This window comes from Haliotis cracherodii, unplaced genomic scaffold (assembly GCF_022045235.1).
Source record: "Haliotis cracherodii isolate W230 unplaced genomic scaffold, xgHalCrac1.p SCAF_20, whole genome shotgun sequence".
NCBI lineage: Eukaryota > Metazoa > Mollusca > Gastropoda > Lepetellida > Haliotidae > Haliotis > Haliotis cracherodii.
The window spans coordinates 14,312,909-14,331,704 of record NW_027266276.1 but is presented as its reverse complement, the minus strand read 5'-3'; the positions used below and the strand labels follow the sequence as shown (position 1 = coordinate 14,331,704).

Sequence of the window (18,796 nt, the reverse complement as noted above, 5' to 3'; positions counted from 1 at the left end):
ACATAAATGTCACATGAAAACTTTGTAATAATGGTATGAAACTTTGTTTGATAGGCATTACTTAGAAGTTGACGGAAGACAAGATAGACACAATTTTAATGGATAACAACTTCTATAATACTATGAAAAGCGACGTTCATGCCTTCATGTCCCTATTGGCTTCCAGCTATGTGTTTTCTGTCCATCGTGTTGTAACAGCATCATCCCTTTGTTGTCACACCTACCTATGTTATCCCACCCATGTATACTATTGTTGTTACTGTTAATCCTCTACTGTTAATCCCCCACCTACTATATATATTCTGCACTATGTCCCCCATTCAGTCTTGCTTGACAACGGCATAAGGATCTATACCGAAACGTCGCTTTTCACAGTATTAAAGAAGTTGTAATCCATAAAAATTGTGTCTATCTTGGTATGAAACTTATCAGACATGTGCAAATAACTGACAACTAGCCTTTTTCTGTCTTTCACTGTCAAGGTTGTTGTCAATATGTCTGTCTCAAATCACAGACGAATAATATTTCTTGTACTGCATTATGTCACTGTGTTCGTCTCTTGATAAAGCATGACTAATGTCGGTCGGGCCTCTTGACTACGAGCTTGTTCACAACACAATGGGAAAAGTACATGAGCTTTTTTGGTTCACGAAAAAAAGGGAGGTTTGAATGAGGAAGTTTACATAGCAGTATCCATGGTATCTGCATTGGAATATATTTCAATCTATATCGCAATACAGACCTATTATAGCACAATTGTTGTATGTGAATGGCAATATACATGTATTCCCATACACATTGAAATACAGACCAAAGCATCACAAGTTTTTGGATGATATATTTGGTTTTTTTTTAGAATAGTCCATACGACTAGTGTATACCTTATTTCACTAGTCCTCTCAGAGTCTGAGGCTAGTCATGCCATGGAAACAGAAATATTTACTATGTTTATTACTTGGCAGTTTTGACATAGTGTTCGACATAGCTGCCTGCCCCCTAACTAATAAGAAGTGTCTTTAAAATTGGGCTAGAAACATTTCTGTAAAGCTGGCCTGAATGTCTAGTTAAAAGTCAATTGAGCAATTGAGTTTTTACTTCAAGGTTTCTACATTAATTGGATTATTTCATTTTTCATTGGGTTTTTAATATTTTGGGGAGGGGGGTATTTTACGCAAATACACTACTTATCGGTAGCTCTGGATGTTATCTGTCCAATCAGTCCACACATGATTTCACAGGAATTAATGCAAACAATATCAAATGAAATTTTGAATACAATTAATAAACTAGATTAGACACAAAGCCAGATATCCAGTGAACAGATAGTGTAATAACAGAGCTTGCATACTTCAGTAGAGATTTGTTGACAGGCTGTTACTAGTGCTACATACAAGGGAGATTGTTTCTGCTTCAGCTAAACAACAAAAACTCATTCCCTGTTTGTATAATGTGGACCCTACTCTACATCTTTACTGTGTGGGGGAAAGTATGCAATAAAGTATACAAGTAAGACAAGATATTCACGAATAATTATTTGTATTTCTGCATATTACAAACTCATAAACAAACAACAAGAAATGTGTGAATAATGGGCAAAAAATACATTATTAATATGGACATAAAATTAGGATCAAATCCAAATTCTGTGAACAGATTTCAAAGACATCATTCCTGGGATAAAAAATTATGTCCAAAATGCAATAAAACTCAAAAAGTTTTTTATATATGAAGGTCAATGACCACAGCAAAGTGAAAAATACAACTACACACACCAAGAATTTCTATTATTCTGCACACCACATCATTAATGCAAAAATAATAAATAAAACATTCCGTGTTGAGACAAAAGGACTTTTCAGACATGACGACAATGGTACCTGTGATAGCCATCTTAAAATCTGATCAATGAGTGGTTATCCCTGCTTTGAACAGTATTTCAGTTATATCACGGCATGTCAGTTTCATGTGGGAGGAGAGCCTGAACTGATGCAGGTCTTAAACATTAACCACCGATAGACCAGGACATTGTCAAGAGAATCTGGTTTTCGAACCCACGATCATAGGTTTCTGGACTAACTGTGCACATCAGATCAGAATTATTTAGGCAGGATCATGTGCCCCACAACATCTGCATAGAATTCTGTGACAAATAAATTCTTAGAGACATGGTTACTGAAATCATGTATACAAAGGCCATTGAGATTTCAGAGGAGAAAGTGGAGGATATACTTGTTAGCGACTTTAGCATGTAATACAAAAGGACACAGGGAATAACATTGAGAGAGGGATGAATAGATAGACAGATGCATGGATAGATAGACAGATGGGCAGGAGGAAAGATATACACACTATCCATGAAGATCCGAAGTTAGAATTGGTCTTCAGCAACCCATGCTTGGCATAAGAGGCGTCTATGCTTGTAAGAAGCAACTAACGGGATCGGGTGGTCAGCCTTGCTGACTTGGTTGATGCATGTCATTGTATCCCAATTGCGTAGAGCAATGTTCCTGATGTCAACCACTGGGTTGTCTGGTCCAGACTTGACTGTTAACAGACTGCCATCATATAGCTAGAATATTGCTGAGTGCGGCGTTAAACAACAAACAAACAAACAAACAACAATATACAGGCAACTCTAAGTTCAGGTAAATGAACATAAAATGAAGAAAATGTTAGTTGAGGTAAATTTCAAACTAGATCCTGTAGCCAAATTGTAAAATAATAATTAAATAACAATAACATAAAATTGTTCATTAGCAGTGCTGATTAGTACAAATGTGTATTCATAAATGATAATAAGGTGAAGTTCAGAATATTCAGATTTATTGAAAGATTATTTTCAACTTTCTATTAAATCCATATAAAGAGTAATGTACCAAAAGTAATATAATACATGTAAATTATATTTATGTTTTTAAATCTCACCAGATCTGAAACAACCATTATTAGGAACAAATGTGAAATCAACTCTTCCCTGCATCACACCATGCCATTTTTTAGAATATTATTTTTTTAATGCAATATACCACAAAAAATATAGTCATGGAGATTACATGTTAGTTAATTACAAAATAATAATGAAATATTTTTACAGAAAAACTAAAATATCTAAATGATAATAAGAACTAGAGGCTACATACAACATCTAGTAATGAAAATTTACCTCTTTACTTCCGTAGGAAGACTATAACAAAATAGACAAACATAAAAAAACATCTACAAAACTATTGAAGATAGAAATAGCTAGAACTGCTACACCATTAGAACACAAAAGTAATCAGAGTGAGTGAGTGAGGTTGGTTTTAATGAGCTTTAAGTAACTTCCAGCAGTATCAAGCCAGGACAGACCAGAAATGGGCTTCACACATTGTACCCATGTGGGAGTCGAACCTGGGCCTTCAGCATGACGAGCGAACGCTTTAACCACAAGGCTACCCCACCGCCCCAAAATATAATCAGAACTCTCAATACATGTACACACCTTCCAAAGTTCATTCAATGTCTTGCCCCTGCACAATGACACACTGAAATATTATGCGGTGCACTGTCAAAATACGAGCAGACGAATGTTAATTTTGTCATAAAGTGTTTTGTCATAAACACCATTGTTTACATATCTTTTAATTTGTAGACTTAGCAAAAGTTAACTTTACCTTTTCAAAGAATTGTTTTTTTTTAATAATCTGTACATCGCTTTAAATGCCCTCAATCCTAGAGCGATGCCTACTGACAGTCTACGGACAAATACCAAATGTTCTGTAAGATCGATCACGATTTACTCAGCTGATGGAACATTAGCACTCAAAAAACATCAGTTCAGAATATTTTCATGACTGTCACGAGTAGGGCTGCAACGAATATACTATGATGCGAATACGAATTGTATCATGAACATAGGGTAAAGAATGTGAATATTAATTCACGAATACAATAACAAGTCAGCAGTTGATGTATTATTTGTTATATTCAAAGAAACAAAAGCAACACAAATTATTTGACATGGTTTGTTAATTATTAACATATTATACATTTATATACTGCCCTTACCCAGGTACTAGTATCTGCTCAAATGCAACAGTGACCAGTGACCACATAACTGTCAAATTAAATATTATAAGAGTGTTGTCTTTGAAGAAATCTATGCAAATAATATGTTCTAATGGATATTTTTAGATACAGGGTATGTAAATGAACATGACTGCATATTCATAAATATTCGATTCTATTGGTCACGAATAACGAATTCAATTCGTGAATGGATACGGTTCGATTCTTCAAATATGCGAGTGAATCGTGACAGCCCTAGTCAAAAGACAGAAGCAGAAATACATTGATCGGCAAGTACCGACTACTGTTCTGACAATGATACTGATAACGAGGAAGGCATACAAGAACACATTTTGCTTGGGGTGACTATTGGTCTGGAAATCACTATTGCAAGAACTATTAATATTGAAAGAAACTATTGTGGTAAGCCGATAACTATTGATATTGCAAGCAACTATTGCAATAAATATGGATAGTTTTCAGTGTATCATTTTAGATGGATTTAAAAGTTGAATTAAACCTTGGATCTGAAGTTTCCTTAAAATGTGATAAGCATAACAACAAATAAAAAGTAAAGTTTGAGATATGACTGATTTTATTTTCTTTACCCTAATAATTTAAGAAAAAGGAACTTCCACATTACCATGTGTAAATTACTACCACTCATGATCACACGAAAAACAAATTTGAAGAGCACTGCATGTATTTTATTGATATGGTAAATACAATCAAAACTATCGATATTCCTAACTGAAATCAATACTATTGATCGGAAACTGATTTAACAATCGATTTAGTGACTTTAAGTGCTTACCAATAGTAACATATCGATATTTCGATTTATTGTGATACCCTACATTTCGCATGAGATTAGAGTCAACTAAATAAGAAAAATAGGAATAACACAGTCGACTAAATATGGTTTATTCAAAAACTTTATATGACCCACATATATATTTCTGGATGAGCACATGTTTAGAGACAGGTGGGTCAGTGGTCGGACATTACGTCAGGGTTTCAGTGAGTGAGTGAGTGAGTTGGGCTTAACATCGCTTTGAAAGGTATTCCAGTTATATAACAGTGTGTCAGCTTAATGTGGAAGGAAAGCTTGAAGTGATGTCTCAGGCATTTTCCATATTGGTGAAACCCACGAGCACAGATCTGGTGGTGACAAACCTAGAAACACCCGGCAGACAAGAGAAGATTATGCAGACACAGACAGACAGACAGACAGACAGACAGAGACACACACACAGAGACACACACACAGACAGACAGACACACAGACACAGACACACACACACACACACAGACACACACACACACACAGACAGACACAGACACACAGACACACAGACACACACACACACACACACACAATGTATTAAGCTGGTGGTCAGCCAGAGCTTAACATGCTTAAGGACTGGTAAATAGTAAACAAGTCAAAGACAACCCACCATTACCTATTTAGCATCGACATATCAACTTAAAAGTATCATGATATGTTGAAACATAAATTCCAACTTTGTTTCTGTGAATTATTAATTGTGTATTGATTTACATAAAGATCTCCATTTGTCAATACCTTACCCGCTGCTGGTGTCAATGTATCCCTTCAAATGTAACAATCATGTACAGAGCTCTAGATAAGCGTTTGGTTATTTGGGTATTTTACCCAGGGGTTTGATTTTGATTGGGTACCACATTTTGTAGAGGGTATTAAGATATTTTTATCCATCTGTTTCTCGAAATTTGTGTATTGTAACTGAAAACCTGTTTCGTAACAATCCCTGTAAATCATTTAAAACTATATGAATAGTAGTCTGCTTGTCTCCCACTCCAGGAAGCCATTTTGGTTTGCAAAACCTAGTATTGTAAGAAAGGCGCTATTTCTTGAATCACCAATCAGCGACTGATTAAGATACAACATGTACATTGACAAGGCACGATGTGCTTTTCAAGGTGGCATCTGTCAGTATCTTTGTCGCACAAGCTTTTCGAATGATAAAGGAATTTCACGATCAGCTGATACACAATCATTTGATCAAACATTTTATCTAAAAGTTGTAGCATACCCATCAAGTTTAAATTGCATATTTATAGTTTTTGTTGTGTATTAGATACGCTGGGATTTGATTTCTCTGCGTATTTCAGTTTACTTAATACATATTTTACGCAAACACGCACCTTATTCTTATACAGCTCTTTTGTTTTAAACTTGCAAATCAAGCAATTAAGATCACAATCTAGCATAAATCAGATTGTTAAAAACCTTTTGGTAGAATGGAATATAGACAGTGCTTCCATAGATATTATCTGGAAGTAAAATTTAAGGTACCGACATTTACTACAATATCTGAAAAACTATTGGACCTACTCCGGTCAAAGTTGGTATGAGATTATTAAACAGTCATACATAACTGGATATGACATTTAAAGACAATCGGTGCATGAATAAAAAATCTGTCTATTTAGCTATCACTATATTTCATCAACAACCAGACCTGTTCATCACGGCTGGAACGAGCATTCATTGTAACAGCCATCTGCATAATGCTAACCCTGCGTCACAGGGCCATGTGACACTGTTGAACCAATCAACTCAACTCAAAAGGGTCACCAATCATCCCAAACCTCACTTCTCACCCCAAACCTCACCCATCACCCCAAAACCCTCACCCATCACCCCCAAACCTCACCCAACACCCCCAAACCTCATCCACAACCCCCAAACCTCATCCACAACCCCCAAACCTCACCCATCACCTGCAAACCTCACCCATCATCACAAACTTCACCCGTTGCCACGACACCTCGCCCAACACCCCCAAACCTCACCCACCACCCCCAAACCTCACCCACCACCCCCAAACCTCACCTCTCACTCCACACCTCACTTCTCACCCCAAACCTCACCCATCAACCCCAAACATCACCACTCACCCCTTAACCTCACCTCTCACCCCAAACCTCGCCCATCACCACCAAACCTCTCCTCTCAGCCATAAAACTTAAAGAACTCAGATTTGTATCTGACGTGAAATATGTAAGTAAGTGGCAAAGATCAGGTTCAAAAGCAACAGAAAAGTTTACATACCCTGTAACTCTTTAACCGAATGAAGTCGACAGCCATGGGAACTGAAACTTCACTATTTCTGTTGAGTGCCTTGAGCTTGTCCAGGAGATCCGTGAAGAACTTGTAGCCTCCCTTCAGGACACACAAGCCGACAATGGCCTCATGGGAGAAGTCCCGCATGATGTCTCTCGCCAGACGCTCTATCCTTCAAAGGAGAAAAACATACCAAATTTTATGAAGATATGACAAACCTCTCATCAGGACATCACTTTGTGATCTTTCTAATCAGCCAATCAACCAAGATTTCTAAAATCTTGGCATGAGAAAGCAAAACTTTCAAGCAAGGATATCTGATCTCAAAAACGAAGTGAAATGACAAGTCCCAAATGTAAACAATAAAGGCTGCACCAAAAAGGGGTACCGTTGAAGGAATTATTTTTGTGGCCCAGTATCCACAGCAAATGTGATATGCTACTTACCTATCATTGATGAGTCCCGAGGGAATGAGGACATGTTGAAGATCCTGTTCATAGTGCTTGGGTATACAGAACATGTCCAGCGGGTAACCCTGATAGTCGTCCGCGATCTGGGAAACAAACATATTATATCAGATATCTGGGTTTAAAGTTCCTAGTATTAAAGCGCCAATGGCATGGTTTAAAACATTATCATGCCTTTGGCCACACTTTTTTTGTTTTATGTTTCATGGATTTATTCCAGTTTTTCCACACAAGGTCAGTCGAAATAAAAATAAAATTAAATAGTTTGTTTGTTTGTTTTGTTTGTTAGTTGTTAGGATGTTACTCTTCAACAGCAAGGCTAATCCCTCCATTAACTTGCTTTGTTAATCCCACCACACTGTTAAGTTCCACTATGGCCAGCCATCCCAAACAAGCTTAGTTTGTTTGTTTGTTTGTTTGTTTGTTTGTTTGTTTGTTTGTATGAAAGTCCTTCTCCCGTGGAGTCAAAATTGCAGCAGGCTTCTTGAACCACTGAGACATGGAATTTACATATAACATATTTTATTGTATATGAGGGTCTATATTACTAGCGGGAAACATAATAAAAATAAATATTTTTAAGTTTAATTCATATCTTGGACCGGCTGCTTTTCAGTAGGGGTGGCAGGCCCATGAAATGACAAAATAAAAAATGGATGGCCTTAAGCATGTTAAGGGCACATTAAGAACATTGTAGAAATCACTTTTTAGTAAATACATTCTTTTAGACAATTTTATGAATTAAAGTCAGTGATAAATATATTTCACATTTGTAAACTGGAAAACACATGGAATATGTTGAATGTATGAACATGCTTAGCATACTCAAGTAAAAACATTTTGTATAACTTACTTCATTTTTCACTGAAGAGTATTCAGATTTTTTGGGATGGCACACCCAAATGTATCAGGGCACCACTAACATCAATAGGAGTGGCCTTTGACACAAGGTGACATTTCTGATATGATTATGATTTGGCAAAATTAATATAAGGGTAACGCCATTTTTCAGGGCATTATCATTTGCAGAAGCCCAAGGCCTTCCATTAACTGCCCGACGAAGAAGGGCAGTTGAAAAGACCGAGGGCTTCTGCAAATGATAATGACCTGAAAAAGAGCATTACCGTTATTATAGCTAAAATGGATGGAATTTTTTATCAAATAAAAAGAAACAACAACATCGGTTTTGAAACATTTACTGCAATCAACACGAATGTCACTGACCACATTTTACAAATATGGAAACGTCATAGAACAAACCAGATGACATCACTATAATCATGATAATATGTGACGTCATTTTCTCTACCCTTTGACGTCACCTAACAATGGGCTTGATAATGGCCTTTCGTCAAACAATATGAGGGCATTATCAAGTTACAGTGGCCCGCTAATTTCTGATAACGTGCGGGCGGTTTAATGATAATTCTATCCATTTTAGCTATAATGGTCAATAACACATGGAGTTTGGCTACCCATACCCAACTTTTGGTTCATTGCCACTGGAAACCTTCAGTTAGGTGAAGAAAAAATAATGCTGTTCAGTATCTTTCAACATCCCAAATCATCAAAACCCACCAGTTCACCACTAGCTGTTGATTGATCTGTACAGCAAGCTTAACAAAAAATATTCAACAGCCTCAGGGCCCATTAAAATCTAGGGTAGAATAGGTTTTCAGCAACCCATGCTTGCCGTAAAAAGAGACTATGCTTGTCGGAAGAGGCGACCAGGCTCCCTGATTTGGTTGATGCATGTCCTCATAACCCAGTTGCGTGGATCTATGCCCATAATGTCCATCACTGGATTGTCTGGTCTAGAGTCGATTATTTACAGACCACCTTCATATAGTTGGAATATTGCTGAGTGGGGCATTAAACAACAACAACAACAACAACAACAACGGCTTTAAAGTTCATACTGTTCTCATTTATACTGCCATCAATGCAAAATATATTGAAGTCAATTCATAAATATACCCTGGACCCAAATGCCGCCATGGCATGATAGTATCGGACACAGGACAACCACTGTCCAATGCAACACTTATTGAACACTTATTGTCATCTCAATGTCAAAAAAGGATGTTACTCTTCAACAGACAGGCTAATCCCTCCATTAGCTTGCTTTGTTAATCCCACTGCAAAGTGAAGTTCCACTACGGCCGGCCAGCCATCCCAAACAAGCTTGGTAATTACCGGTACTAATTACATTGTTGTATTTTGATGAATGTTCATGGTAATGGTTTAATCCTGGTCGCCCAAATCACAAGAGTAGTATAAGTGAATGTTCAGCAGGAAAGGATGTTTTCCTGAGATGGAAGACAGGGGAGGGAATCCCTAATGCCGCAAGACGTTGATGTTGTGTGGGAGAAGGCAAGCCAGAGTGGAGTCAAGTGTTGATAACACTGCTTGTTTTTATCAAAAAAGAACAGTGTAATTTGATCAGTGAGTAAGTGAGTGAGTATCGTTTTACGTCGCTTTCAGCAATATTCCACCAATATCATGGCAGGAGACACCAGAAATGGGCTTCACACATTGTACCCATGGTGGGAATCGAACCTGGGTCTTCTGATATGACAAGCGAACGCTTTAACCACTAGACTACCAGGCTGAACCGTAATTTGATCAGACATCTTTTCTTAATTAGCATTGTTTAATTCACACTGGCCTCAAATTTATTTGTTTTGAGGGGGGGGGGGGGGGGGGTTGGGGGGACAGATCAGCCCAACATGAAAGATCGCAAAATGACTACAGTAGTTTTAAAATACCACCTTTTCTAAACATGCTACTGATATAAAAAAAATAAAAAAATAAACATAAGTTAACATGAAATGTCACTCAAATCATTTTGTGTTGAAAAGAGGGGTCATTGTGATATACTAACTACTTAGTGAAGTGTGTAACAGAAAGTTTGAAGGGATGTAGACCGATATGATGACATACCATATATGACTGCAGATAAGCCAAATTTGAGGACCAGAAAAAAGATTTGGCATTTGTTTGAGCAGTTGTTCTGGTGGGAAAATGGCGCCATTCATCATGTGCTTCATGAGGGAAGTCTCAGGGCACAAACCCAGGGAGTTCAGACATGTGCATTTGAAGACAATTTCCTTCATTTTTTTTACCACAGACATTGTGAAAACCAACAAAGAAATCCAGTAAACATTGTAAACTGTCAAAGGTGGTCCAGGTTTTTTAAAATACAGATATATAAAAAGGATGTATATGAGCAGGACCAACAGATGCTGGATTCATTGGAAAATATCCTTATTCTGAAAATAATGTTGGTGTAATCTTTGATTGAACTTTCATTTTCAGAGCTTCTAAAATTCAAATGAGAGACCTCACAACTAAGATTGACAACAAGTATTTGTCACAAAGTGACAAAATGTCCCCCGCCTGTATATACACCATAGTACCAAACATGAAGACAATCCAGCGATTAGTTCTTGAGGTATCGCGGCAACACCGTTTTCCAACTCCAAAAGCAGATTTGCCTGCTGTGACCTTGAAAATGGGGTCAAGGTCACCAAAACCAACTGGTGTCTGCGGTGTCTGTATATACACCATAGTTCCAAATATGAAGACAATCCTGCGATTAGTTCTTGAGATATCGCTGCAACACCGTTTTCCAACTCCAAAAGCAGATTTGCCTGCTGTGACCTTGAAAATGGGGTCAAGGTCACCAAAACCAACTGGTGTCTGCGGAGTCTGTATATACACCATAGTTCCAAATATGAAGACAATCCAGTGTTTAGTTCTTGAGATATCGCGGCAACAAACAGCTGGGACGTACGACGGACGGTCGTGAATACTATATCCCCCGCTTCGCGCTTTCGCGCGGCGGGGGACAAAAACAATCCTATCATCATGATCATAAATATCACGAATTCGTTGTTTTTTAAGTCAAAATTAAATTTTTCACCACGACAAAACTTTATTACATGAAAAAGGAACTCTTTGTACAAGTGCTAACAGATTCTACACCTAGACCAACAGTGAGTAGTCGAATGGTTAAAGCGTTTGCTCGTCACGCCGAAGACCCATGTTTGATTCCCCTCCTAGGTACAATATGTGAAGCACATTTCTGGTGTCCCCTGCTGTGATATTGCTGGAATATTGCTGAAAGCGAAGCAAGACCTTACTCACTCACTGAAACATATATAATTTGACATGCATACCATGAAAGAAATGTTTTCCTTCTTCTGAATTTGAAACCTCTAAATAAACATGACACTTGTTAACCATCTTCCCGAGGCAAGAGAGTTAACTGACTTTAAAAGTCCAGTTTCCACCCTTGCCGAACTAGGCTGGAAATTCTGGTCACGACCGTAGCGCCACCAGTGGCTATTACCAGTTATGTCCCTTTTAAGCCTCTCCTATGGACCAATGAGATTCCACCTCTCTGATCACTTGCGTTTGCTTCAAACAAAATGATGGCACAGAGTCAGGACGATCTGATCGATAATCAAGATCTATATTGTGATAAAACGGATCTTACATCGCGAAATGCATCAAATCACATGAGCACCTTGATTAAAAACATGAAAAGATTTGGAAAATATCTGCTGACATCGAGTTGGCGGTGCATATGCTTTGCAAATCCTGCAATCGACCGAAATCTGCATGACACTTTACGAACCGGATTTCGATTTCGGTGCACAATTTTGATTGGACTATGCATAGACTCGTTAGTCCAGCCAAAATGTAACTCCATAATACCAGCCTAGTTCGGCAAGGGTGGAAACTGGACTTTTATAGTCAGTTAACTCCCTTGCCTCAAGATGCTTGTTAACATACTTTCCACTCTTCATAATTTTTTTTAAAATTCATAAAGCAAGAATAGAAATTATTCTGACCAAAAGAATATTATGTCCAACGAAATTTTCATAAGAAGCAATATCATAAATTTCTCAAAAACTAAAAACCACACAAAATGATCTATCTAAGCATACTGAACTGCTCTTTGCTGAAAACAACCATAGTGAATACCAATAAATTCCATTATTTATCGTTACCATAGAAACCTCCAATACAGTAAAGATGGTATTTGCAAATCATTACCATTATTGACCAGCACATGCTTAACAAGCAATTACATGAGTCTACCACCAGAAAACACCAAGCCCAAGCTTCTCACAGGCTGCAGAAATTGATTCCATCTACTGGGTGCAGCATCTGTGCATCCTGCTGTCAGGTGACACCAAACGTTACAGGTGAAGACAGACACAATCAATGAGCCTGACAATACAACAAAGCAAAGTGCTGTCATTAATCACGTGAATCTCTCGATCACGGCATCAGTCAGAAAGAGTTGGGTTTAATGTTGCTAACTATAGATTCAAAAGTGTAAGTCACAAATAGTGTGTTTGTATAATCTAGTCACATGACAGCAGCATGTATATAATCGAGTCTGGACCAGACAATCCAGTAATTGATATTATGAGCAAGGATCCACTTCTTCGGGCATCTTCTTGAGGCAAAGAAGTTAACTGACTGTAAAAGTCCAGTTTCACTCAAAAGAATTTCATTCACGCTTTTCCATCTTCCCAAGGCAAGAGAGTTAACTGACTATAAAAGTCCAGTTTCCATCCTTGCCGAACTACGCTGGTATTATGGAGTCAGATTTTGGCTGGACTAACGAGTCTATGCATAGTCCAATCAAAATTGCACTATGAAATCGAAATCCGGTTCGTAAACTGAAATGCAGATTTCGGTCGATTGCAGAGTTTGCAAAACATGTGCACTACCAACTCGTTGTCAACAGATATTTTCCAAATCTTTTCATGTTTTTAATCAAGGTGCTCATTTGATTTGATGAACTTCGCCATGTAAGATCCGTTTTATCACAATATAGACCTTGATTATCACTCAGATCGTCTTGACTGTAAGCCACCATTTTGTTTGAAGCAAAAGCAAGTGATACAAGAGGTGGAACCTGATTGGTCCATAGGAGAGGCACAGAAGGGACATAACTCGTAATAGCCACTGGTCGAGCCCAGGAACTGCAGCCATATTCGGCAAGTGTGGAAACTGGACATTTAAAGTCAGTTAACTCTCTTGCCTCAGGAAGATGCACTTTTCTGGGTATGAAGAAGAAAAAGAGTGTTGGAGATGGTTCCGCTTCTTTGGGCATCTGCCCAAGGCAAGGGAGTTAACTGACTGTAAAAGTCCAGTTTCACTCAAAAAACATTTTCATTCACACTTTTCTGGGTATGAAGAAGAAAAAGAGTGTTGGAGACACCATCATCGGAACTACATATCCCCAACACAAATGAAAAACAAATCAGTCGCACTTCAAGTTTCGATGACTGAAGAGTGCTGAACCCTCACTGATTATTCCGTATGAAATATCATTTGACCAGCTGAGCAGATTAACAAAATGAACAAAATTAAGCGCCACATTGATTAGGCAGACAAACCCAGCACAGTCTAAATCAAATACATGCTCACTAATGACTAATCACAGAATGGCAGGGCGGTCGGGTAGCCTAGTGGTTAAAGCGTTCGCTCGTCATGCCGAAGACCCGGGTTCAATTCCCGACATGGGTACAATGTGTGAAGCCAATTTCTGGTGTCCCCCGCCGTGACATTGTTGTAATATTGCTAAAACCAGCGTAAAACCATACTCACTCACTCTGTCACTCAGAATAGCAATTATTTTAAAATACAATATGAGCACCAAACCAAAATGATACAATTTGGCAACTGGTTCAAGAAGTATATTTGCCAAAATTAACATATAGGTTACCATGGTGACCACACTGATAGCAACCTTAAGCCCTGTCAGCTGCAGGTCAGATCAGAAGGTCACACGTAGCCAGACAATCCAATGTCATTCAACTATTACACCTAGACACCTTCTCTTCAGTACACTACATTTTGATGTTCCTAAAGTACCGTTTTCACTGTAGTAAGTACAACCTTCACAACTTCTAACCACTGTGTGAAAGTAATTTTTGTAACACCCCCTACCCTGACTAAGATCGAAAATTTACATGACAGTCCATATGTTCTCATGTATATTATGAAATATTTACAGAAAACAGCTGTGTAGAATGGGAACATAACTGAACTGTAACTTGTAATGCCGAAGGTCCAAGTTTAATTCCCCACATGGGTACAATGTGTGAATCCCATTTCCTGCATCCCCCATGATGATATTGCAGGAATATTGCTAGAAACTATGTAAAACCATACTCACTCACTCTTGCACATGTTGCATCCAACAATACTCGCAGTTTGGCTATCACATAAACTCAGTCGCATGTGCAATATGGCGCAAGTATTATTCTGTTTTTTCTTAATACCATGCAATCCTGACTTCAGTGCCATCAATATTGCTGACACTGTTATAGTCATTGGGTCACTCGTGATCAAGTTACCATCAATATGTACCCTGGGTACAAAACAAAGGTATCAAGACCTCAGCTCAGTCTGCCTGTTATCAGCTCACAGAACATGGTTCTTTAACTGTATAATGTTGTCATGCTGTTCATTGGAACATGTTATTGATTACAGTTCATTATTACACCATGGAGGGGCACGGGTGGCCCTGTCGTCTAAGGTGCCGCGATTCGCTGTGCAGAGTTCCGTCCCTTTGGCATGCCAGAAACCTATGATTGTGGGTTCGAATCCCGGTTCGCCGCGATTATGTTTCTAAGTTTGTCAGCACCATACCCATGCTCGTGGGTTTCACCGAAGTGGTATACGTCTGAGACCAGCATCACTTCGGGCTTTCCTCCCACATTAAGCTGACACGCCGCGATATAACTGGAATACTGTTAAGTGCTGCGTTATAACCATGATAACCAACTCACTCCTTCACTCATTACACCATGAAGCTGGGAACAATTTCATATATCTGGAATGCATGTCAAAGGTAAACAGATGAAAGTGACCCTGTCAGCGTTAATTAGTTAGAGTACATCTGTGTCTAGAGAAAGGCACCTGGGATACATACATCATGTCAGAACGGCCTCAAAACTTAAAAGTCTAAACAGCCACAGGTAAAAAGTCAAAATGTCTATGATAATAGATGAATGTGAGCAGGATGTGCACAGTATACATGTTAGATGTTGTTATTACAATGTAATATCTTCCAGTAGAGTTCACGTGTTGTTTGAACCAATCTCATCAATTTACTTAGACCTCTGTCCTGACCAGTGTACCAATCTGTTGTGAAAACATAAATGAACTTTTATCCTAATGAGTAAACCTTTCAATTTATATATTAAACTAATCCTACACAAGGTGGGATCTCTCCTTGGGCTTCAGGTCCCCCAGATGCAAGCTGGCAACCTCCGCTGCAACATCAACTAGAATGCTACAAATCAGCAAGAAGAAATCTTCGCGGCCTGGAGAATGTACAAGGACGTCGACATAACACCATCTGAGCTGCTGAATATCTGTGCTTCAAACCATGGACCAAGTTGATATGCGATATGGAACTGTGATATAGAACTGTGCAATCACTTGTGTAGTACAGAGTTAGTGCTGAACTAAGACATAACACCATCTGAGCTGCTGAATATATGTGCTTCAAACCATGGACCAAGTTGATATGCGATATGGAACTGTGATATAGAACTGTGCAATCACTTGTGTAGTACAGAGTTAGTGCTGAACTAAGACATAACACCATCTGAGCTGCTGAATATCTGTGCTTCAAACCATGGACCAAGTTGATATGCGATATGGAACTGTGATATAGAACTGTGCAATCACTTGTGTAGTACAGAGTTAGTGCTGAACTAAGACATAACACCATCTGAGCTGCTGAATATCTGTGCTTCAAACCATGGACCAAGTTGATATGCGATATGGAACTGTGATATAGAACTGTGCAATCACTTGTGTAGTACAGAGTTAGTGCTGAACTAAGACATAACACCATCTGAGCTGCTGAATATCTGTGCTTCAAACCATGGACCAAGTTGATATGCGATATGGAACTGTGATATAGAACTGTGCAATCACTTGTGTAGTACAGAGTTAGTGCTGAACTAAGACATAACACCATCTGAGCTGCTGAATATCTGTGCTTCAAACCATGGACCAAGTTGATATGCGATATGGAACTGTGATATAGAACTGTGCAATCACTTGTGTAGTACAGAGTTAGTGCTGAACTAAGACATAACACCATCTGAGCTGCTGAATATCTGTGCTTCAAACCATGGACCAAGTTGATATGCGATATGGAACTGTGATATAGAACTGTGCAATCACTTGTGTAGTACAGAGTTAGTGCTGAACTAAGACATAACACCATCTGAGCTGCTGAATATCTGTGCTTCAAACCATGGACCAAGTTGATATGTGATATGGAACTGTGATATAGAACTGTGCAATCACTTGTGTAGTACAGAGTTAGTGCTGAACTAAGACATAACACCATCTGAGCTGCTGAATATCTGTGCTTCAAACCATGGACCAAGTTGATATGTGATATGGAACTGTGATATAGAACTGTGCAATCACTTGTGTAGTACAGAGTTAGTGCTGAACTAAGACATAACACCATCTGAGCTGCTGAATATATGTGCTTCAAACCATGGACCAAGTTGATATGCGATATGGAACTGTGATATAGAACTGTGCAATCACTTGTGTAGTACTGAGTTAGTGCTGAACTAAGACATAACACCATCTGAGCTGCTGAATATATGTGCTTCAAACCATGGACCAAGTTGATATGTGATATGGAACTGTGATATAGAACTGTGCAATCACTTGTGTAGTACAGAGTTAGTGCTGAACTAAACATAACACCATCTGAGCTGCTGAATATATGTGCTTCAAACCATGGACCAAGTTGATATGCGATATGGAACTGTGATATAGAACTGTGCAATCACTTGTGTAGTACAGAGTTAGTGCTGAACTAAACATAACACCATCTGAGCTGCTGAATATATGTGCTTCAAACCATGGACCAAGTTGATATGCGATATGGAACTGTGATATAGAACTGTGCAATCACTTGTGTAGTACAGAGTTAGTGCTGAACTAAGACATAACACCATCTGAGCTGCTGAATATCTGTGCTTCAAACCATGGACCAAGTTGATATGCGATATGGAACTGTGATATAGAACTGTGCAATCACTTGTGTAGTACAGAGTTAGTGCTGAACTAAGACATAACACCATCTGAGCTGCTGAATATCTGTGCTTCAAACCATGGACCAAGTTGATATGCGATATGGAACTGTGATATAGAACTGTGCAATCACTTGTGTAGTACTGAGTTAGTGCTGAACTAAGACATAACACCATCTGAGCTGCTGAATATATGTGCTTCAAACCATGGACCAAGTTGATATGCGATATGGAACTGTGATATAGAACTGTGCAATCACTTGTGTAGTACTGAGTTAGTGCTGAACTAAGACATAACACCATCTGAGCTGCTGAATATATGTGCTTCAAACCATGGACCAAGTTGATATGCGATATGGAACTGTGATATAGAACTGTGCAATCACTTGTGTAGTACTGAGTTAGTGCTGAACTAAGACATAACACCATCTGAGCTGCTGAATATATGTGCTTCAAACCATGGACCAAGTTGATATGCGATATGGAACTGTGATATAGAACTGTGCAATCACTTGTGTAGTACTGAGTTAGTGCTGAACTAAGACATAACACCATCTGAGCTGCTGAATATCTGTGCTTCAAACCATGGACCAAGTTGATATGCGATATGGAACTGTGATATAGAACTGTGCAATCACTTGTGTAGTACAGAGTTAGTGCTGAACTAAGACATAACACCATCTGAGCTGCTGAATATCTGTGCTTCAAACCATGGACCAAGTTGATATGCGATATGGAACTGTGATATAGAACTGTGCAATCACTTGTGTAGTACAGAGTTAGTGCTGAACTAAGACATAACACCATCTGAGCTGCTGAATATCTGTGCTTCAAACCATGGACCAAGTTGATATGCGATATGGAACTGTGATATAGAACTGTGCAATCACTTGTGTAGTACAGAGTTAGTGCTGAACTAAGACATAACACCATCTGAGCTGCTGAATATCTGTGCTTCAAACCATGGACCAAGTTGATATGCGATATGGAACTGTGATATAGAACTGTGCAATCACTTGTGTAGTACTGAGTTAGTGCTGAACTAAGACATAACACCATCTGAGCTGCTG

At 38.6% G+C, this 18,796-nt stretch overlaps 1 protein-coding gene across 2 annotated transcripts in view; it reads right to left on the bottom strand.

The window, feature by feature from the left end:
- Positions 1-18,796, bottom strand: part of LOC139470345 (hypoxanthine-guanine phosphoribosyltransferase-like) — a 45,292-nt gene that overhangs the window by 14,997 nt on the left and 11,499 nt on the right. The window contains exons 2-4 of one of the 2 annotated variants that reach the window (XM_071252721.1): positions 7,603-7,709; positions 7,145-7,328; positions 3,164-3,184 (exon numbers count right to left, since the gene is read on the bottom strand). In XM_071252721.1, coding sequence (XP_071108822.1) covers positions 3,164-3,184; positions 7,145-7,328; positions 7,603-7,709 — 312 coding nt within the window. The remainder of the gene's footprint in view (positions 1-3,163; positions 3,185-7,144; positions 7,329-7,602; positions 7,710-18,796) is intronic. The other variant, XM_071252723.1, reaches the window with a different exon arrangement.